This window comes from Camponotus vicinus, unplaced genomic scaffold, assembly GCF_025532165.1.
Source record: "Camponotus vicinus isolate PSW18456_S1 unplaced genomic scaffold, iyCamVici1.0 SCAF_6, whole genome shotgun sequence".
In the NCBI taxonomy this organism is placed as follows: Eukaryota; Metazoa; Arthropoda; class Insecta; order Hymenoptera; family Formicidae; genus Camponotus; species Camponotus vicinus.
Genome location: NW_028141978.1, coordinates 10922053 through 10945755, shown reverse-complemented (window position 1 = coordinate 10945755; position 23703 = coordinate 10922053). Strand labels below are relative to the sequence as shown.

The window sequence follows — 23703 nt, the reverse complement described above, 5'->3', positions numbered from 1 at the left end:
ATTAAGGAAATGTTAGCAATAAATCTCTCAACAAAGACAATACGACATTTATTGCGCTTACGAAAATATTATCTAGGGACAATATAACGAATTCGAGTCTTTCAGCGTTAAAATTGATATTTAAGACGACATATAGAGTGAGAAACTTACATCTCGTGTGCCGTTTATCAATCACGATAATGTCGCAACTTCATTAGGATGGTTGAAATAGTATTCGAGCTCGCCCTCCTTCGTTATGTTAAGCTCGAAATATTTAAAAGAACCACGAGCCACGTCCACTTTCCTCCTCCGACGTTCCATATAGACTTCTCGGGCCTGTAGATATTCTCTCGACCCTCGACATCGCTTCGAAGTTTATTTCGGGGGAATAATGGCACTCGAAGGGTAACGGCCGTCGAGACGCCCGGGCGTTATTATCCCGAAACTTTCTCAAATCAAGCCCTCTCTTCCCTCATTCTATACGAAGATCTCTCTAGCAGCCTCGTGCTCTCTCTCTCTTTGCCTTCCAGCCTACTCTTGCCACGGTAGATGGTTTGACGCCGAGGGCACGCAGTTCGTGATCGCCACCCCGTTGGCGCGCAGAACAGCGTGGTCGAACAGCGAGAGCAACAATAGAGCGCAGCCCTACAGAAACAGCCGTAGACTGTGCTTCATGTACAAAGAGAGTGGCGGAGTTGTCAGTTTGACTGCTAGTCCCATAGCGTGTCAGAGGGGCATCCCGCCGCCCACGCCGATGTTGGCCTTCAACGCTACCAGCACCGGTAAGTGGCAACCTTCATCAACCCTCTCACTTTCCGTCGTTGCGCCATTTCATCCCGGATTAGCGTTAATCCAAGCGAGAATACCAAGGACGAATATACGAGCGCGATATGTATTCAAAATTTATTACGTTAGAAATGTATGTGCAATAATCTTAAATTTTATAATATCTTTTCATCGGTTATCTTGGATACCGGCAATATAAGAAATCGATTACTATAAAAATAATGTAAAGTTTATTTTAAAAATTCTGTTTATAAGATTTTTTTTTAATTGCATTACTGAAATACAAATTTAATATTAGCGCCTGGGAAATGTCGCTAGAAAATAAAATTGGAACGTTTCTTGTATATAATACAAAAATTAACAAGTATTTTATATTGTTCGATTTGTTTCCTAAGAAAAAACTTTCTTCCTTATTCAAAATTTATTTCAATGCATGAATTATCGGGAAGCAGAAATAATGTATAAGAAGATAATGCAAAACAAGTTTTCGAATATGTATCAAATATTGTACAAAACTCAATATCCCATAAATATATGACACAAGACGATATCCTCTTAAAATTGAGAACTTATTTTGCAAACTTATCGCGACTATGCCCGACCGGGAAGGCGCGACGAAATTTTCCGCAAAACGTTCACTCACAAAACGCGTACTCCAATAACTTGCTCGTGACATGGAGGCTGCGCCATCCAATCGAAATCGTAGAGTCAGCGATTGTCATCCGTTGCGTCGCACGAAATCTCGTCGCGAGAGGGTGCGTGACAGCCGCGTATATAATTTAGCGCGACATTCGTGTAGCTCTCTGTGACAAATAGACTGCGACAGCGCGTTGATAAACGCTGAATTATGCGTCGCTAGACTTAAGGCTATCTCATATATAATCGCGAAATAATGATTAAATATGATAGATATATTATCTTAATATGAATTACGTTATTCATGTTACTAGCGGTTCCTTGATTTCAATTTAATTTAGCAAACGGAACGTTTCTTAAACATTTAAATCGTATTGCAAAATTTACGCTGATCAAAATTAAAGAAAATTATGTTAATTTAAAAAGCTAATATTAAGATGATTGATTTTAATAAAATTTTAGAAAGAATAATTTTATTTACAATATTTTTTTAAAATTGTCTACAAGTCTAGATTTTTTAATCAGTTTTTATGTAGGATAATTATGTTTAATTTCACACTCACAATACATATTTTTGAAGGCAAAGTATTTAATATGTACTTGTAAATATGCATTTTTCAAGTAGGAAAAATGATGTTGCTAATTAACTGAGTAACACAAAATGAAAAAAGTGATTTTTTTCTTGCACACGAAATTATACACATCGTATGGTAATAAATATTCGTCACCTCCTATCGTTGCAGGTCAATGCATGGAAACAAATGGCGGGCGAATCGGCCGATCGACATACCTGACGATCGTTCTGCTGATGGCGGCTGCCGCGATATTCAGGTGATTCTAATCGAAAACGCGACAATTAATTCAAATCAGTTAAAAATCGAATTCAAGTGGTACCGAACACTCAGTGATCATTAAAGATATTTGCGATATAGTGATCGGCCATGAGACGCGATGCGACAGTCGATTGATCGAACGCCTGGATCTATGAGAAAAAGGACAAAGAGTGCCTGGATCTATGAGAAAAAGGACAAAGAGTGCGATTTCAAGCCGTGAATGAGAAAAATGCGGGAAAGACGAAGCCATTGATCGGTTTATGCAATCGTATTCGTGGCTCTTGTTAGTTTTTAGCTGTCGAGAGAAACTCGCGTTCGAAGTGACATTCTCGCGTTGTTGACGAAAACGAAATGGGTACACAGTGACGGAAAAAGAAGAATACAATGGATCATTTCGCGAAGAATTGACGGAGGAAGAGCCCAAGAAATCAGTGAAAATTAGTTGAAATTCCAACGGACTTAGTGCGTGATCGAAGAGAGAAAAGCTTGAGCGCGAGTTTTCCTTAACAAATAGGTTTTTTTACTGGACGTAGCGCGTAGGCACTAAGATTGGACGAAAAAATTAACGAAATTATTAAGCAATTTTTATGGTTAGACCATATCACGAGATCGATATCGCGACGCGAATCTCGATTGAAGATTGAGAATGAAGGACTTCGTAGGATCGATCATTTTGAAGTCCTGTCGTTTCTAACCGGTGAAAAATACGATAGAGTTACTTTTTAAAACGAAGAAAAAGGGAGGACTATATACATGAAAAGACTATAGTCTCGACAAGTGCAAAAAGGCGAAGAAGGAGCACCTACACGGTAAATATTTTCTTCGCCGGGCGAACGCTCATTTCTTTGCTCATTCTCGGGCATGTACCCTCTCAATAAATACCGACTAATTGACGATACGCGTAATAATTATATCGATAAATTACATGTAATATTCGCGGTGAGCATCCTCCGATGGATCGAGTAGACTTTTGCATGTCCTCACGAAATAACGCCGCAAGGGATGAAGGAAAAATGATGGTCGGTGAGTCGCTAGTCCTTCGACAAGAACGAATCAACCGAGTGAGAGCGAAAAAAAAATTTTTTCTCCAATTAAAAGTGATAAATAGGAATAAGAATAATAATCCTTAAAATATCGGCACAATAGAAAATCTTTTGACCGATAGGAATAAAAATGAGTAATATTATTTCATCGAAAGGGTGGTTTTCTCGAGGGTAGAGAGTCAAAGGATTATTAAACGAGATGAAACTCCATTTTCGAATATTACTTGGTATTCTATCTCGGGGATTCCCGGCTCACCACATTTTTCGTTATTCATCCGTCGAGAGGAGCCGCCGAGAAATCGCACGCTGTAATGCGTCTTTCTGCGATAAGTGGAGATTAGCATCTCGTTAGGCGCAATGCAAATGGTGGTCCCGCCTATAATTTTAAGTTCCATTCGTCGAGAATAAAGATCGCATGCAATGTCTTTAACGTTAAATGCATGGTGATCGACGCGAATTTCTTTGTTTCTTAAAAGCATTAGCTTAATCGTGACGTGATGCGTGCGAGTGACATTTCTTCGGCGATCCATTTGACGTAAACATTAATGTTAAGCAATAAGCAATAAAGATACACGAACATATATACAAAGATATACACACGCAGACACATATATGCGGCAGCAGCACGCTCGAGAAAATGGTGATAACGAGGAAGATGTTGTGCTCGTAGAAAGAAGCTTAACATCTTCACGCTTCCCCAAGCGTGAAGATGTTAATTCCAAGAAGGAACTCGGTTATTAGTTCCACATTTTCGCGATTAATGACAACAGATAAAGGCCGGACATGACGTGTAGGAACGCTACGATATTATTGTAACTAATACAGAGTCTATATTATATTATTGTACAACCATCTTTGTAATAATTAAGCCGTAATCGCGCGCGAGTGACAAGATATGTAGGAAGAAAGACAAACAAAGAGGAAGTTAGAAAGAGACAGCAGGGAGAAAGCGTGAGTGAGAGATAAAATGTATACATGTACGAAAGAGAGAAGGAAAAAGAGAGCGAGTGAATGAGAGTGAGAATGAAAAGAGAAAGAGAAGAGAGGGGGTGTGAAAAAAAAAAGAGCGAACCATAGGAAAAAGCCAATCGCTATTTTAGCACTTTTTCAATCACGTTGTATGTAGTTTTTACGCCACTTACAACTACTTCCGTCGGATTTGATTTAATCAATCAGTGACGTCAACGAGATTGATTCTTGAGAAGCGAAATCCAACGAATACAGCGATGAGAGAGTTCTGTCATCGCGTCAATCACGCATCATTCATTTATATCCGCTTTTAATTATCTCTTCTTTTCTCCCGTTTCGATCTCTCGTATAACATGCGTGATAACGTTCACGAAAACTTTTATCGCGATAATCGCGTTATATTATTTACGTCATCTCGCCCTTGCTCTCAATCGATCGTCAGAATAGATATTAATTATCACATGTTATTTCATGCTTACTCAAGAATTTTCTCGGATAATGCGCTTCATCGGGCAACACTATCTCCGTTTCAGGGTTCTCAGAAGAGAAGGATCGATCAACTTTCGTTAACAGGTATCTCCAGGTACGCACCGTGAAGATTATTGCCGTCAGTGCGCACAGCAAAACGAGAATGACTCGCGCCACGAGCGAGTCATTTTTCACCGACAGGTAGGACTTAGGCTACTTAGGACACTTTAGCGGTTATCACATTAGGAGCCATACTGTACCTATGAGCGCAGCGTACACACACACATATATATAGCGTATATGAAGTAGTTAAGATCGGACTTAGCCGTTAAGATTTCTCTAGCTTCTTAGGGGATAATAAGCTCATTGTGAACAGCAATCAGATCTGATCTAGATGCCCCGCGGTTACGAATCACGCATGTATATACAATTCCGACAAAGTCCGGTCTTCAGTCTCGCGTCTGACAACGAAGCGCGAGGTCTGTCGGAGGAGTGTGCGACTATCGATGAAAATAACTCGATACAGTAATAATTTAATTCACATTTTTTAAGAACTAGAAAAAATTAATGTCGAAATTTTTTGAACTTTAATATATATTTTCTGTGTGTGTTTAAGAAGAAGATAATGAATTAGAGTGCTATATCCGATATTCCAATTTGAGAAACCACGCAAAGATTTGTATTCCGCATGTTCCGAAGACTTCCGACATAGAAAATATTAACTGAAAATTTTTAGAATCTTAATTTAAGGGGTTGTTATATAGTGTGGATTGAAGTGCTGAATTAAAATGCACAACTTATGCCATCAACCGGAACAGAAAGGATAGGTTTCCAATTATTTATTACCCGATATATTTTAGTTAAAACAGTAACTGTTTATTTTCCTTTCGAACATTGTTAAAATTATTTCGTATAAACTTAATATCAGACATTTCAAATCTCGCGATTTTTTGTTTCATTATCTCACTTATTGCAACGGAATAGAACCGAGTGTACAAATATCTTTCAAAGTGTTTATATATATTTTTCCATTTATTTCTATTCGCTTTCGCAATTTCCGCTTTACGCAAAGCTACAGAATGCACGCAATAATCAGATTAGCCGAAGCTGACACGAACAAAAAGTGGAACTAGCGATATCAAAGAATAAAAATTGCTATTTAAACATTGCTACGCACGCATTACTTTGCTTTTTAACTTCCGCTATCTTGCAGTTTACGTTCGAAAACACGCGCTTTTTGAACAATTCGTCCATAAATTGCATTTTATTATTTTTTAAGAAATCATTTTAATTTAAAATGTTCTCGCAGAAAAGAAAAGTTTCTTAATAAATGACATATGTGTGTGTATGTATGTATATGTATTTGTATCATTGAGTTAGTAAAAAATTTGATACACTGATACACACACATGTGAAAGGAAACTTGTGAATATTTTACACCATATTTCGCAATCACGAATAAAATTTTCGATGATGAGAACGATCGAATACGGAAGTCACGCGAGATCGTAACCGGTACTCGAACGAATGCTCGAATATTCTATTATTTTCGATTTGCTCGATGCAAACATCGAGAGATTCGATAATTATCAGAGCACTTCCAAACATTATTGCTAACTGACCGCCTCCGCTCGCGTCGCTCTCTTTCTCTCTCACTCTTCCCTTCTCGCTTCTCCTCTCTCTTTTCCCCTTTTTCCTTTCTCTCTTTCTGTCTCTTATTAAACATTATGCATATCATTTAATGAGATTGGTGCAATTGTCCTGATGCATTTAATCCTAATTTACGTTGCGTCCTAATATCGTATGCGAGCATTCCGCTAATGGAATCACTAATAGGAAACAAAAATATTTTTCTCGCTTGTTATTGTTTTCGATAGATTAGACAACCTCCGGCAGAAAATTGCTATCGATCATACTGCGCAAGGAAATTCGCTGCACCGCATTTATTTTATTTTATTTGTATGTACTCAATGGTTATCTATAGTAGCGAAAATTACGGTGACAAAATATCTGACTCGAAATATCTCGGAAAAATAAGTGATTCCACACATCACATAATAAGTCAATTTAAGAAATTAAATCTTCAAAGAAACTGTTAAATTCTGATTTATAAGACTAATTATTTTATTTTATTTTATTTTATTTTATTTTATTTTCTTATTATTCATCGTCGAATTTTAATTCGCAATATCTGCGTAAATTATCGAAGCTAAAGAGATAAAAACATTAAATTTTTAAAACTCTTTTTCGAAGCGTCATTTGAAAAAATGAAAATTATCCTTAACAGCTGATCTCTTCTGACAGAAGCGCTGTCAGTGATGAATCGGTGCACAATCTCCAAAATGATGTTAAGACGCGCTTTTCGCGAACGCACTGCGCGCGGTTGATTTCACCGCAGTGCGGATGTGGCTTCGAAACCGATGTGAATACCGAACAGGGATTAGAGCATCACGTTTAGCCGTACGGGCCGGCGGCGCGGCGTACCGAGACGATTAACGATTTTATGGAAGCTCGTCTAATGGGATTATCGGATTACTTCCGTGTCGGTACAAGTACTCCGCGCGCGCACTATATTACTCCTCGCACTACTCTGTGGATTACGTTCTCATTCTTGAGATCGCTGCTGACGCCAAACTGTTATTCTTTGAGATTTCGGATGCGAGATTTCTCAGCCACCGAGTCACGATGAAATTGGTTTCGTCGCAAACGAATAATTTGAATATCGATTTTGTTCTTTATTAAATGGATTTGTTACTTTGATAACAGCATGAAACATGATGAAAATAGAAAATTAAATTAAATTAAATTAAATTAAATTCAGGGAAAATATTTCTGAAGTGTATAAATAAAACGCACGTTTAATAGAATAATATTTGGATAATAATATTATTTTATGTCAAGTTTTGTGTCGTACATATTTCATGTAAATACAAGTCTGTGATTTATAAATTTCTTTAATCTTAATTTTTTTTATAATTGGCATCTTTAGACTCACTTTCTCTTATTTTTAATTTTCTTTTATTTCTTATTAAGCTTCAAATTAACTTTTAAACTGTTTTTGCAATATTTGATTTAAAAGTTTTCCGAAACTTTTTTTGTTTTAACTTTCGTATTATATTTTCGTTAAAAGAGAGAGAGGGAGAAGGAGAGAGAGAGAGAGAGAAAGAAATTATGTATCCTAGAATTTATAAATTCCATTAGCTATTCGTATTTCTGGAAATTTTAAATATGCTTCCGAAATAACTAACTTTAAATGAGTGGAACATTAATGTGATTAGAAATGATTAATTCATAATTTAATTACAAAATGAGATGAAGTATAACTTCGTAATTTTATCGATTTTTAATTCCTATCTCCTTTTTCACACTTATTTTTAAAGCTCTAATTACGACACAATAAGATATCACACAATTTATTGATATTATTTTATTTTTTTATTGTCAAATATATCAAGGATAAATATATACGAGACAGATATTGTTTTCATTTAAGTTTTTATTTATTTCTATTATTAAATTGTACTCGCATACATTTTTTTGAATAATGATAACGTTGTTACTATTACTATTATCGTACTCTTATCATCATTTCTCAATTTGAAGATGGAATAGCGAGATGAAACGAGGCCGCGTTTCCGCTTTTTCCGAAAAAAAGGGATGAAAATAACGGATGCGCTCACGGGCTCGCGATTTATATCGTCATAAATATATTTACGGTTATAACTCGAACTCTCTTCGATATCGTACGACGCTTTATTTCATAGCTTCCGGAAATAGATCCGTCGACTTCCCGCGTCTCTAGAGGATCGATACTCCGATAAAATCCCGCCCGTCCATTCACAGCCGCTCGAAAACAATCCGCGATTATTTCCCTTCGTGAAATACTGTCCGCGTATTCTGTTCTCGAATCAAACGTGCATCCGGCATGCAAAAAGACAGAGAGATTATCAGTGATATCCAGTCCACGCGGCAAGGACCGCGCCTCATGTTAATTCATCGTTATCAAAAACGATTCGCGATCAGGGTCACCGCAAAAGCAAATTACACATTAATTAAGAAATTATACATTAATTTAAAAAATTCGAGATTTAATTTTAAAAGTATCCAAATCCAAATAATTCTTTTTAAGAACTTGAAAAATAAGAATATATATATTATATAATTTTCATATAATTTTTGTTCCACATAACATTAAGATTAACTCCCTCAAGTTCCTACAAAGTTCAGTTAAATTGCTGTTGTTATCTTTTTTATTTCAGATTTAAAATCTTTAAATACATATATTAAAAATATATATTATACAACACAAATATATCACAATTTATATCAATCACAATAAATATCATTAATTGTGAAATATAAAATGCAATTATTAAATATGTAAAAAATATGTTGCAAAGGATTATGTCTTAGAAGATTATGTTTTAAGTAATATTTCTTTTTGCTCGATTATCATGCTTGTTAAAAAACAGTCAAAAATGATTAACTGATGATTTTGAAAAATCATCGTGCGACCCTGATGTGTCAATCTTGTCCACGATAGAGATACACGCATACGCGTGTCATTTACGATTTCAAAACTATCGTCGTCCGGAGATTAGAGTGCTTTCAGTGCCCTATGGGGAAATGACGAAACTTCCCCCAATCTGTAGAAGGTAACGACTCCCGCGTGTGCGCATGAGAGTCGCGATGCGTCTCGATTACGAGAGAGAGTACAAGGGGAGGAAAAGAAAAATGCGAGTCACTGATAGCTTACGTTTTTCACAGCCCAAATGCCGGAAAGTTCTTAAGCGTCATTGTGTTGCAGATTCAACTTCGCAATGACAAGCGACGCGAGCGACGCGAACTTCTTCTAATTTTCCGCTGAATTGTGATCCTTGCATTTGCCGCGTGCCACACACTTAAAACTTTCTCTATTAATTTATTCCGACCATGTATGTATATAATGAACTTATGATACTATTAAGAAAATTCTTTTAATTTTATTTATTATAATATATATATGACATTATAGATTATTTTGAAGATTCTAATAGGATATAAGCTTGATGTCTGGATGTTCATAAATTTATCTATGTTAGAATCTAATTTTCTCTACAAAATCAGAAAAAATCAACTTTTATATCATTGTTTTTTTTTTCAATTATTAAGAAAAATATTTAATCTTTCTACTTTTATAGTTAAGTTAAACGTATGTAACATTCTTTTAATGTTAAACATATGTAATATTCTTTTAACGATAGCGTATCGTTAAAAAAATATTCAATTGTAGCTACTATTTTGATTTATAACACTGGCTATATAATTGTTTCTGTGATCTATTTTTATAAATGCAGAAGCCAGAAAGGTAGAATACAGAAATGGATTAGTTCCTATTATACTCTACTCGACAAATGTGGATTCGGCGTTCACCCTTGGAAAACGAGCATAACTTTCCCAAAGGGAGATGGGAATCAACGTAAAAAATGCGTTTTCGGAACATGTGGAATTGCGTGCCACGAGACTTTCGCATACATCGTCACTTTCCTTCCCAGTACAGTATAGTCGACACCCTCCGTCGATTCGAGGACGTTTTCAATCAAGGGACAATCATCCCTCGACGAGCAATCCAAGTTCTATCGGATCAGTCTGCCGTTTCGTCCCTCGACGAGACGCGGAAAGATCCTTCCCTTCCTTCCCCCAACCTTCTTATACGAACAACGATAGGAATAACTTCCGCTACACCCCCAGCAATGGTCCCCGAATGTAACGATGCTGCAAATGCGTGCGAGAGATGTAATAACGCCACTCTGCGTTTCGACTAATGTTGACTTGATATCCTCATAGTGATTGGTCCCCATATGTTTCTTTATATCTTTTCGATCACAAAAATGGCTCTCATCACATTCCAATTTTTTATTAATGAAGATAAAAGCATTTTATTACAAATCATGTGTTGTTTTTATAGAAATCTTTCTTGCATCAATTAACTAAAATAAAAGAGATGAATATTTTGAAGATTTCTTCATATTTGTGAATTAAATAATGCCAGTTAGCATAAATCTTTTCATCAATTAATTGATAAAAAGATCGTTAATTTGCGAAAAATCTTAAATAATAAAAAAATGTACACATTATTGATCAGCGTGAAAAGTTGATTAAGAGGGAATTATTAATATTGAAAATATAGGATAGTGCGGCCAGGACAGATTACTGATATACGTATACGCGTGTATTAAAATTTCGATTGTGTATATAGATATAATACTTTGTGCGCATATTATCGGATGCGTCCAAAGAAACACCGAAACACGCGTGTGTAACGAGTGCAAAAACCGCGGGGCAATGTAAAAAAAAGAAATGTCGACGAGAGTATCATCACCCGATATTTTATTCTCGTATTCTCTCTAACTTGGAGAATGACATCAAATTGGATTATTCAGCGCGAATAATCGAAATGAAATCGAGAAATGGAATCGACCGTTCTTATATTAATGTGAAATTTTGATAATGCGCTTGTAACGCGAGGGAAATTGCCATCGAGGCAAACGATCTCATTTCACCGGAATAACGGAACATTACAATTGCGTTACGTTAATTTTTTAACGGTATTGCAAAGCGTGAAAAAAGTTTAAAATCGGAGAGAAAAGATACAATATCTGGAAGTGTAATATGTCGAAATAAGAGAAAGAGATATAATATATTTATTCTTCTATATATAATAGTTTTTCGATACTCTGATATAACATTAAAATAATTGTATAATATTTTTATGAATATGTTTTTTTACGATTTCAGACTTTATAATTTTTACTGGAAATAAAAATGTTAATAAATGTTGTTAAAATATCATTATACGATTTTAAAACGTATTGTTTTCTTTACATAAATGTCACAAAATCGATAATTGACTTTTGCTTCTTTTATGCACGTACGATTTCGAGATGTTTCTATTATTTTATTTCTGTGTCTTCTTGATTTAATCATTTCATAATATGAAGAGAAATCGAATCACTTAATTTTCGGGCTGGATAATCCGTTACGAGCTCGTCAAGAAGTTTCGCCATTGGCGCGATACGACAGGAGGAAACTGGATACATGACCACTTTGGATTTGCATACTCTCTCATAGTCTAAACCTCATTTGCTTAGGCGAATTGTCGAATTAAAGCAGCGACGGTCGTCGTGCAATGCAAGCGATACCAACGATTTACTGAACCGGAATCGAATCTAGGTCAGATGAGCAATCGGAAAGTCTATTTACTGAATATAGTATGCTCACGGAAATGTCGAAGCAGCATCAATAATGGAATAAGCAATAATCGGCCGCTAACAAATATAGCAGATGTGGTAAAAATCCGCTTAAAGATTTTTGTCGATTATATTGAGTAATACAAAATTATATTCACTCTTTCATCAGATTAAGATTTAATATAAGTACAATTGAACAATCAATATGGCCTTTAACAATTTTTATTCAATTCCTAAAAAAAAAAGAAAAATTATTAATGCCATCCGGCATTATTATTACTTACAAAATTTACAAATTTATTAAAGATTAATATTATCGCGATTTGTACAAACTTAAGTATTAGAAATACATGTCGCACATCGATTTCTATCGAATACGAACACTCACTGAATCGGCCTTTTCATGCGCGCGAACGCGAAGCAAGCACGTCGCTGCCATTTACGGTCGCACAATTTTCCGCCACCTCGGCTACCGCTGTTTCTCTCCGGCTTTAATCGCTTGCTCGACATCGTCTCGACAATACGAATTGATGATCGAACGTAAAATTGATCGTTCATAGAGTACCGAACACTTCGCTCAGCAGCAGAGCCCATTAAGAGCTCATATTATGTCGCGAATCATGCCGCGAACGCGCTAAATCGACTATCGTAATTTCGTGATTACATAACGGACAATCATTCACAGACTTTCGTTGCTGTGATGAAGTTTGCGAAGGAAGAAAAAAGTGTATTCTCCATCATCTTTCTTTTCAAGTATATTCGATATTTCATTTATGACTATTTTTTACCTTTATTTTAATGACGTTTAATATTAGATTGTCTAAATTTATGAAAATATTCATGAATATTCACATAATTTTTTGTCGAAGCACATGTCTACTTCGACATTAAGTAAATGGATTACGATGTTAGTGCAATTGCAGTATCGTTTATGCAAATCTAAGTTATCATGATCCAATTATCTCGGATGTTTATTGTGCGAAAAAATAATACCAAGCGCGACGAGGAACGAATATTGGCTATGAGATCGGCGAAAAATACGATTTAGTAGTTTTGTCGAGTGAATGGCAAAAGCAATACTCAGTACGTGGATGCGTGCATGATATTATTATAGTGTGTGTAAACCGTGAGGAAAGAAAGAAATGTGTAAGCTACCTGTGCCTTGTAATAAACCATATATATATGTATGTATATATGCAACACATGAAAAAAAGAAACGTAAATACACATTATATATATAGATACAATACGCGTGACACATTGACACGCATAAACATACACGAACGAGATACTCTTACGATAATCCATTTAAAAAAACAATCGTTGCCGTCTCTTCTGAAACAGAAACCCCCTCTCAGAATTTCATTGCAGCGCCCGCAAAGAGAAATAATGAAGCAAATGACGAGGAAGTAAAAAAAAAAAGAAATGAAAAAGATATGTTGTTGAATAAAATAGCAATAATCGAATTTCAGACTGAATTATGATTGAATATTATACCGCAAGTCTTTGTTGTCGCGGCGGCGACGCGCGAGTGTGTTAATTATTATAAATACTGTTACACAGTGTCTTGCTACAATCGGGGAGATTAAAATAAAATCTCGAAGCTCGAAATCTTTGGAGATTTTATTTGCCTATAAAAATTTAATCCTGAATGCGTAAGAATTTTTTTACTAATTTATTATCAATGTAATATAATTGTGAGGCTTTTTAATGAATTAATTATCATTAGTCAACAGCTTCTTGGATAGAGACCCGGGGAAAAAGTTTATATCTAATTATATATATATTGTGTAAGTATAACTATATCTAATTATATATAATTATGTATAATAAGATCCTATTATTTACATATAATTATATCAAAATATTTATAACTCCGTATCGAATTATGCAAAAACATCGAGTATAATACTTCGAAAAGAAAATCTAATATAATTGCACATAATTCGATATAAATATCTTAATATAACACATATATTAATAATACATAAATGATAATATAAATAGATCTTATACATAATTATATAATTAAATATACATAATTATAAACTTTTTCCGGGGAATAATGGACAGAACTAGAGGCAATCGTCGCACGGTCGAATTTGACATTTCCTCAACTTCGTTTGCGTAAAAAGAAGCGCACCCCCCCCCCCCCTCCACGATCGATTCTTTTTTTCGCTTGTGCTCGCTCGGATTTATCGCCGGCTGTTGTTGCGTTTCGAGCGGCCAATTGGCGAAGAGCGATGCTCCTTTTTGATTTAAGGTTTCTCTTTCTTTACGATCGCGCAGTCGACTATCTCGCACGACTAACAGCGACGCGCGTGCGGACACATAAATTCTTTCTCCCGGTGCTGGCTGGCATGTGGCAAGATCGAGATTCGGCGTGCGGGCTTCCGTCGTTATTTACTGCCATTCGCACGGGTCAGAGGGGTAGGAGGTGGAGGCTGTTTTTGATGGATGTCGCGGGATAAGTGCTTTTTCTTTCTCTTCGAGACCGTTTTGTAATTTAATGAAAATAAAAAAATATGACGGGTCCCTCTTGTTTTTCCGACGAAGAAAAATATCCATTATACGCAATCTCCATCATATCAATGAAATGTCGCTGCATCTCGGGAGACACAGAAGAAAAAAGCCAGGTAATGTACTTGCTTGCATGTTAACGCACGAAATATGTATATATATTTTTTTTTATTTAAATAATGAAAATTTTAACTCTGATGATAGTTATAAGTACGGAGCGATAATTAGTGATTATTTATGTATAATCGATCTATGAATATTTCTCACAATTTTCTTACCGATTTTTATGTTAAAACAAGTATAAGACTCGACATACTAGGCATGAAAAATTAAATTAAATTTTGTTCGCTTTTAAAAAATCGGTTTGTCAATAAAAATGTGATAAAAATAACGCACATATTGCAATGAAATTATAATCCGATCGGTATGTCTGACGCAACGATATAATTAATGTCGCACAGTTTCTTCTGCGAACACGAACGATCTTGGTACACATAATTCTGTGAAAGTAAATGGCAGAGCAACTATGAGAAAGAGTCGTAGATCGCTTGCTCAGCGTACTACACAAAAGGAACGAAACTACCCGCGCTCGTATCAGCATTTTATCACCCATGCGATCGACATTATCCCTTTCCACAGCGCGACATGAACTACCGTCTCGCGTAAGGGGACATGTTTCCACCGCATTATGAAATCGATTACCGCCGATGTGGTACAATTTCGTACGTATATCAATCCGTTGTTTCCACCTTTTACTTTTTAAAGCGTAAAAATACAAACGTTGAAAGATCCTCTTTAAATTTTCGTCAAATTTTTTTACAAATGCAGAATCGGTTTTTCTTAGAATTAAATTATAAAATTATTAAACCAAAGGAAGAGAGACGTATAAGAGTATAAAAATTTTAACGAAGTTAGACGTCAAGAGTGAAAATGGATGACAGAATCTCGTTTTTCAATTAATTTTAAACGTACTTTGATATCTCTCTCGACAAATAGTAGTTTTATTTAATGCTGGAAATAACGATCGCTGTACAGCTGATTCGCGTGTATTATTTTCGAAGAATGCGTATTTTCCACCGAGCTTATAGTTTACCGCGCTTAATAATCATCTCTAGGGATATTATTGATTAAAATTCAATATGTATATATTTATTATCACGTTTTCAATGACACATTTTATGAGCATCTCCGCATTGATTAGCGACGATAATAAATATCTGTGCACAATATCTCCACGTGAAAGACAATGCGGTTTCTGGAATTTTAACGTGTAATAACGACGCTTTTCATTTTGAAATGCTTAATTACTACATTTTATGGAACAATAATTAGATTTTCGTATGAGAGATTTTTTTTACATAATGCACATAATATTCATTTGCAAAATACTATGTGCCATTATTTCATTCTCACTAATTAATATTTTTTGAATTTTCTATTATGTGTATGCTACATATTTCTCAACAATTTCGGCTATTATATATTCCAGATAAAAAATAAAAATGAACTGTTTGATGTAATAGAATTATATAATTCTTATATAAAATTTTTATATAAAAATTTATATATATATATATATATATATATATATATATATATATATATATATATAATCTCTTATATACTTTCTGCTATTTACAAATACAATATCTATATTTTAGAAGGTTAATTCTTGGAGCGGAAGTTATTTTATCGGATATTATCGTGTAAATAAATAACGATAAAACTATTACGATGATATTCTACATTTATGAGAATAAAATATATCAAAGATTTGCTGGTGATATTTGTTTGGAAATGATAATTCTATTTTATTTTCATGATTACACACGTGTTATGTTAACATATTTGGTTCTTCCGCATCACATGACAATGGATTACTGTTCATTGAATGCTAAACAGTAAAAAACTCACTAAAAAAGCTTGTTAACACGTAGTTCATCAAAAAACAGGTAGGTATCTGATTCTAGCTGTGCCTGCAATCGGTTCCGGGTGATGCAAGATCGATATCGCCTAGATTGGAAAATAACCTGTATTGTTCTACCCGCGCGCGTTATCTACCCACGTATGTCTCTTGTCCCCCTTCGTATGTGTACGCGTTTCGAATACATGTATATCCTATTACCTAACACATGTGTATCCTGCATGTTGCAATTGAGATCGCGTGACAGACGGCCGTCTCTATCCGGTCGAATGAGACGACGTGACGGGACGCGATACGAAATCGGTACATGACCAGACACTTTTTAATCACGCATTACACGGCCACCATAAATCTCCAGGCGACCCGTTATTGTGCTGGACTACACTATCCAAGGATCATATTTCATTTGGATAAGACGCATATAATATGATCCATAATATAATATGTATTACATTTGAGGCACGATTGATATATATTTTGTAGAATATAATTTATGTTTATCGTTTGTTATCTGTGTCAATTTTTTCACCTGAGCTGTTTACTATAGGAAATTTTAAACGACGTTGAAAAATTTTATTTTCTGGCTTTTCTGTATCAAAACGCATTTGCAATATTTAATAAAAAATTGGGAGCCCGAAAATAATCAGATAAAATGTTCAAGTCCAATGGAATGACTTATTTATTCTTACGATTCGTTTATTAAACCACCACAGTTTATCTCTGTTTTGCTTGCAATTCTCTACCTAAGTTGCAATCTAATCATCGCGATAATTCATTTATCAGCGCTTACCGTTCAACCGTGAAACGAAATTTCCTTATACGATCGCGTTACTATCAAAGATTGATTTTATAATCATGTTGCAATAGAATACGCAAAGCGTAATTGAAGATTATATTTGCATATATATAGATTTTTTATCACAAAAATATAAAAATTAATGAGGTATTCAAAAATATAAAAATTCGAAAATATAAAAATTAATGAGATATTCAACTTTTAAAATAAATTATAACTGATGCGATTAATTTGTCTTATATTAAAATATATAAATTTACATGCAATTCAATCTTAAAAATTCTACAGTCGCTTTAAGTTTTATAAAAACGGCCATTAACATTTAAATTGCATATATTTCAGCATTATGGAAAAAAGTTTACAAGTAATCAAAAATTATATTAAATATCGAACAAGTATCGAAGTCTATGTTCTTCGATAGTGCTCTCATTTTATAGTGCTTTCATTTTCATTGATTTTATTTATAGTATTTATAGCACAATCATTTTCTTCACTGCATCGATACTCGATCACAAAAAGCGACCAGCAATTAACATCTTCATTAATATCCATGACTAAGACCTTGAACCAAATTTTCTTCTTTTGCGTTACGATCAATAAATTATCAAGAACGCGGTTCATGATGCTATTTATATAAATACTTTAAGTTGATTCATGTTGAAATAGACAGAAACGAGATATTTAATCACAAATGAATTAATATTTACTCGTATTTCCTCGCAGAACTTCGATAAAGTGCTTGCTCCATTTTACTCATATGAGAAAGAGAAAACCCATTCCACAATATAACATCGTAGACAGCCGTTATTGTCCAGGTGCTTCTTCAATATTGCAATAATGGTAATGTACTCGTGAGCTATACAGTTGTACAGCTCACTTTTAAGAAGTTGCATAATAAATCTACAAAGAAGCCGTAAAATGATTATAAACGGCCAAAGTTGCACTTAACTGCACGCTGACATTGATTTAATGCGGACATTTACGTGGCTGAAGGTATATATTGTTGCTGGTGGCATCGTTGCCGAAGTCTTTTTCTAACGAAGTATCGCCGGTGAAATCTAGTTTCAACACTTTGCGCCATAAGCCCGCTACGAAGCTTGTTTAAAGGATCTTCAAGAACGATTATGGAAGTAAGGAGTGGCCGCAGAAGCCGCGTAAGAGCAGGAGAAAGGAGAGAGAGATAGTGGCGGCAACGGAGAAAAAAGTTTATTCGATCAAAGCAATTATTGAAAATTGCCGTTCGGAATAGACGTTCGGAAACTCATCGTAATCGACTCGTTATTACTTCCGAGCCTCTGAAACGCTCGATATTAATTTAAAAGATTAATTAAAGGCTCTCAAGATTTCTTCGCGGCGCATCAACGTCTTCTGATTATCACTTGGCTATCTGAAGAAGAATACAGAGAGATTTTAAAATGTAGGGAAAAAAATATTTTAGAAATGAATTTTCTTTTTAAATCAAAAAAAGAAGAATGTACAGATGCGAACAAATATTGATATAAATCATTTTTTTCTCATGTTTAGATTTAAAATAACAAACTCGCGAAGTTTATATAAGCAATTCAATAAGATTCAGTTATAAAATTTGTAATCACAATTTGTATTACAATATCATTTTTTTATAGAAAGAGATTAATTTTAAAAAACGTGCGAAAGTAATAAATTGAAAGCAAACTTCCGCTTTGAGTGACAAAGCTAATTTTCCTTCTTACGATTCTCATAAAGTCGATGTCAAGAGATATTCTTGCAAAAGCAGATGCTCTTTAATAATTATAATCTTTGCGCGGAAGACATCTTTCTTTAAGAGGCGAGAGAAGAGCAAATTATATACGTAAACGAGAAGCTCTATGTTGGCAGACGAGTCGAACCCGTTTTAAGACTCGATTCCAAGTTAAGGAACGGTGTAGCGTTAAGCCCTTTCCTTTTTTTCCTATCATCTCTTCTTTTTATTTCTGAGTATTGCAATCCGACCATTACAGGCTATGTAAATGATACTTCCCTCTCTCTCTTTCTCTCTGTCGGTGCATCGAAAAGGCGTGTTACAGCGCACTGTAATAACGTAATTTACGGCGAACCGCTGTTATCGTGACGAATTTCGGTATTCGTGCAACTGAGATTTAAACTTTTCACCGAAAAGGTGAAATGGGAATTTTTATTGCATCTCGTGAGCACCTGCTGTTTATGCTGGTTATACATGGTGTTTAACATGATGACTTTTAAGTTTAAAAAAAACTTATATAGAGTTCAGTCAGAAATTTTGTGTACCAAAAAAATAATTACAAGTCCGATACATGATCATGTTATGTCAAATAAATATTTTTTGATATTATGTATTTTTAAATTCGATACAATATATTTTTCTCTCTTCACAAAAATCGATGAGATAAATAATAAATATAATAAATTTTTTTTTCAAAATGTTCGTGTAAATGAACTGATTATACGAATCACGATTATATGAATATATTGAAATAATGGGGCTAATCATCGTTCTATTTTTCGCGTTCGTCCTTGTGCAATTTAGGCAAATTTGCTGCCATTTAATCACTTAAGAAGCACGATTTTTCTTTTGTATCGGCGGAGCAGCTGCAACATTACAATCTCGCAGTCATCTATGATGTCATAATTAATCTCAATCTTGAGAATGGTATTGTCTTTAAGAAATTGGAAGTTTTATCGAACAGCTGGCGTTCTGAATAATGTAGCTGATGATGAAACCACACGTTAAATATGAATCACATAAACGAGCTCATAATTTTTGGTTTTTCAAATTGACAATTGCATGCAATATAATATTTATAATATTGATAACCTTTATTGGACCATATAACTATTATATTTTTAAAAAATCGCGAATTTAAAAAGAATATTTTTTGAATATACAAGAGAATATACAAAAGTCTGTAATTGTCTCAATTCAAAAGACGTATGACATATATTACTATTACAATAACCGACATGCATATTTCATTTTCATACAGTTCACTTTTATCTCTTATGTCAGTTACATATTACACTTATAAATTGTTTTATCACATGTTTGTCCCAAACATACACGAATGCATTTTATATTACATAATATCTCGGTAGTTGCAAGTACACTATAATGCAAGCTGTGTAATTATAAAGACACAAAGGCGAAGAGTGCAGGATGCATAAAAATAGAAGTTGGTCAACAGTGCAAAAAAAAGAAGACTAGTACGCTAAACATCTCGCGGAACAAACTGGTATTTGTGTTTGCTTCGTGCAAAAAATTAGGCAAAGTGCTCAACGGACGAGAAATATATCTGCTCGTTTAGTTAAAGCAACTTTTATTACAGCTCTTTTGTGTTATCTCGATGCATATCAAAACCTTTGTATACGCGCTTTTAACCATTTATTTCTTAATGCGCGGATTTCTATCATCTCACAAGATGTATTTAATAATAATATAAAATATAGAGAGAGACGTTTTAAAAGAATTTAATTATTTAAAAATCATAATTAAGCCAGAGAATTTATTGTTTATTTTATATAAACTAAGAGAATTGAGCGTAATATCGAGTGAACGAATAGAAAAATACATATATCTAAAAACTTTTATTGGAATTTTGCTGCAAAAAATTTGTGCAAGCGATTTAATTCAATCATCGGACGTCTTTACTGATAATAGAAATAAAGTAGACGGTTGAATAGCACGACCAATGAAAAAATAGGATAAATATTTTAATAACATAAATGAATTTATGCTATGGCTTTTTTCATGAGCTGATAGCAGATTGTCTGCTCGAACGTATGGATAATATAATCACATAACAAGCAGACTGGCCACAATTTACTTTTCGACGTGATTTGCTTTTGTGACATTGTAGTAGTGATAAAGTTCCATCCATCGAGGGAGAAAGAAAGAGAGAGAGAGGGAGAGAGTGGGAGAGAGAGGAAGAGAGCGGGAGACCACGTTATCGAATCAAATTTGCAGTAGCTAATTATGGTACGATATAATCCGTTAATGAAGCTATACGTTAACTCGACGTAGAACGGACTATCGAAGCATTATTTATAACAAACGCTGACAAATCCCTCACCGAAAGCGCTTAACATTTGATCGAGTATTTTCCAACATTATTCCAAAATTATATCTAGCTGGCTGACATGTGACATTATCATTTTGTATATTATTTATAACGCACGGTATAATTCCGAATTCATATATCTTTAAATGTTCAAGATGTTACGTAAAAGTTAGTATAAAATCATTTCAAGTTAAAAAGTTCGAATGGTGTATAATTTATGTAAAATAATTGAGATTGAGAAAAAAATTGAAGAATAAAATAAAAAGTGCAGACACACATATACATATATTATCAAAATAAAATATTAAAATAACGGAAAAATATATATTACAAAAATTTAATACAATATATACGATGAAAAATTTGACTCGTAGATTAATTTAATTTACATTTTCATATTATATATCATATCAACAATGTATTATCCATTAAATGGCATACACTTCTCTCTCTCTCTCTCTCTCTCTCTCTCTCTCTCTCTCTCTCTCTCTCTCTGCATGATTATTACAATTTAAAATACATATTTATTTAAAATTTTTAAATAAATTTGTAAAATTTGTATATAAATAAGAGTTATTATCAAACTTCTGTATATATTCTACATTATATTGTAAATGCATATAACTTAGATTTCTCTCTGACTATGTAATTAACATGTTCCTTACAGAAAATGTACAGTTAGTTACACAGAAAACTTTTCTTCATTTCATAACCCCGTACAGTAGAATTAAGAGTGTACACAAATATCTCTGCAGGAGAATCTCATTGAAAAATTTCTTTAAAAAATTCGCTAAATAAAAACTAACCCTTTTTATTTGACAGTTCTACTAATGGGCATGTTAAGCATAATAATTAAGACTTTAATTTACGTGCTTCTAAAAATAGCATTTGGATTCATGCATATTAGAATATTGTATTAATAGAGAATATGAAATGCAAAAAAAGCAACACATATATAAAAAAATTATTAATATTATTTCTAATATTAAATAAATTATTTGCCATTCGTCTCATTCATTATTATCTTTGTAACGAGAAATATAATCAAGTTTTAGCGAGTGGAGTTAAAAGCACTAATTTTGTAGCTAGGTTATATTTCAGAACTATAATTGCATGATCGATAGTAAAATTTATATGTAAAATATGATTGCGAGTTTTTTATAAATAATTCTTATTCCGCGACTTTCTCCTTGAAGTCGACACATCGCGAAAGCAAGATGATAAAAAACTCCGCGTCGCGTCGTCGGACATTCATCGTACTCGTGGTATTTGTGTCAATCGTGTGCAATTCGGACGATCTGAAGGATCTAAGCGTGCGGGGAAGAACTCGTGCAATGTGCCGTGAGTTACGTCATTCCGCACATTTGTCTCGTCATTCCGTGACATCACGATACCACGTGTTCCGTGAATATCTCCCGCCGTCATTGTTCAGTATATATCGTTCACGTGTGAGTTATTGCACGATGAACGCACACATACTTGATCCCCATCGCTGGTTCACAAAATTAGCCCTCTTTCTCAAGTCAATGTCAAGGTGAGCGGTAATTTAAATCTCATCATCGGTCATATCGGTCATAGACGTATTCACATATTGTGAGGCTAACTTGATGTTTACTTTCATCATAAGCATTTGAATATTTGGCGAATATTAATCATATGTTGACACACATTTAAGCAGCATATGAGATGGCCAATATAATGTCCTATTAATTTTTCATGAACACGATTGAATTTATTTAATTTATTTAATAATTAAGCAAAATAATTTATGTTCTTTATTTTTGTAAATAAAAAAGTCGTAGATTTGAAAGAATTATATATCCGATCTTTTTCTTTATTTCATAATTGAATTAGATATCAATTTTGCTGCATGCCTTAAATTTGAAAATAATATAGATAATATAAAAAAATTTGAAGAATACGAATGTGAGATTTATTAATCTAATCCATAGATATAATTTTGTATTATTGCTATATATTAGATTTTATCATTTTTGATAAGGATTTTCGTTTTCATGCTTCAGAGATTGATGGCTTGTTGATAAAGATTGATATGTACAATTATTAGATAAACACAGGAAGCGTTCAAAATTATTTTAGTAATTACTTATAATAAGCACTCGTTTTCATATCATTGATGCATCGAATATAACGATCAATTTTTAATGACTTTCATTGGCCGCAGCTTGACGTGTAGTGGACTCAATTGAATTCAATAAACATCAATTAATCTGCCGATTTGTTGCTTTGTCATGTTACTTGTCATTACACATGTCATTGTACGCATGCGAATAGTTCAATGTTAATACACACACACACACACACACACACAGATATATATATATATATATATATATATATATATATATATATATATATATATAAAGAACTCAGGATTTTTCATTTCTTGAATTAATAAATTACTATCTATAAGTGATCTATAAGTAGAACGCACACTGATTTATTTT

The 23703-nt window shown here is 33.9% G+C and overlaps 1 protein-coding gene and 1 long non-coding RNA gene across 8 annotated transcripts in view; one reads left to right on the top strand and one right to left on the bottom strand.

The window, feature by feature from the left end:
* The window catches only part of LOC145973805 (uncharacterized), a 254234-nt gene extending 240638 nt beyond the window's left edge, over nucleotides 1-13596 (top strand). For all 6 annotated transcript variants that reach the window (XM_083103381.1, XM_083103379.1, XM_083103380.1 and 3 more), the window contains exons 11-12: nucleotides 510-761; nucleotides 2145-13596. In XM_083103381.1, coding sequence (XP_082959507.1) covers nucleotides 510-761; nucleotides 2145-2236 — 344 coding nt within the window. In that variant the 3' untranslated portion in view covers nucleotides 2237-13596. The remainder of the gene's footprint in view (nucleotides 1-509; nucleotides 762-2144) is intronic.
* LOC145973810 (uncharacterized) overlaps nucleotides 1-23703 on the bottom strand; it is an 82055-nt gene that overhangs the window by 38765 nt on the left and 19587 nt on the right. The gene's annotated exons all lie outside the window — the stretch shown is intronic.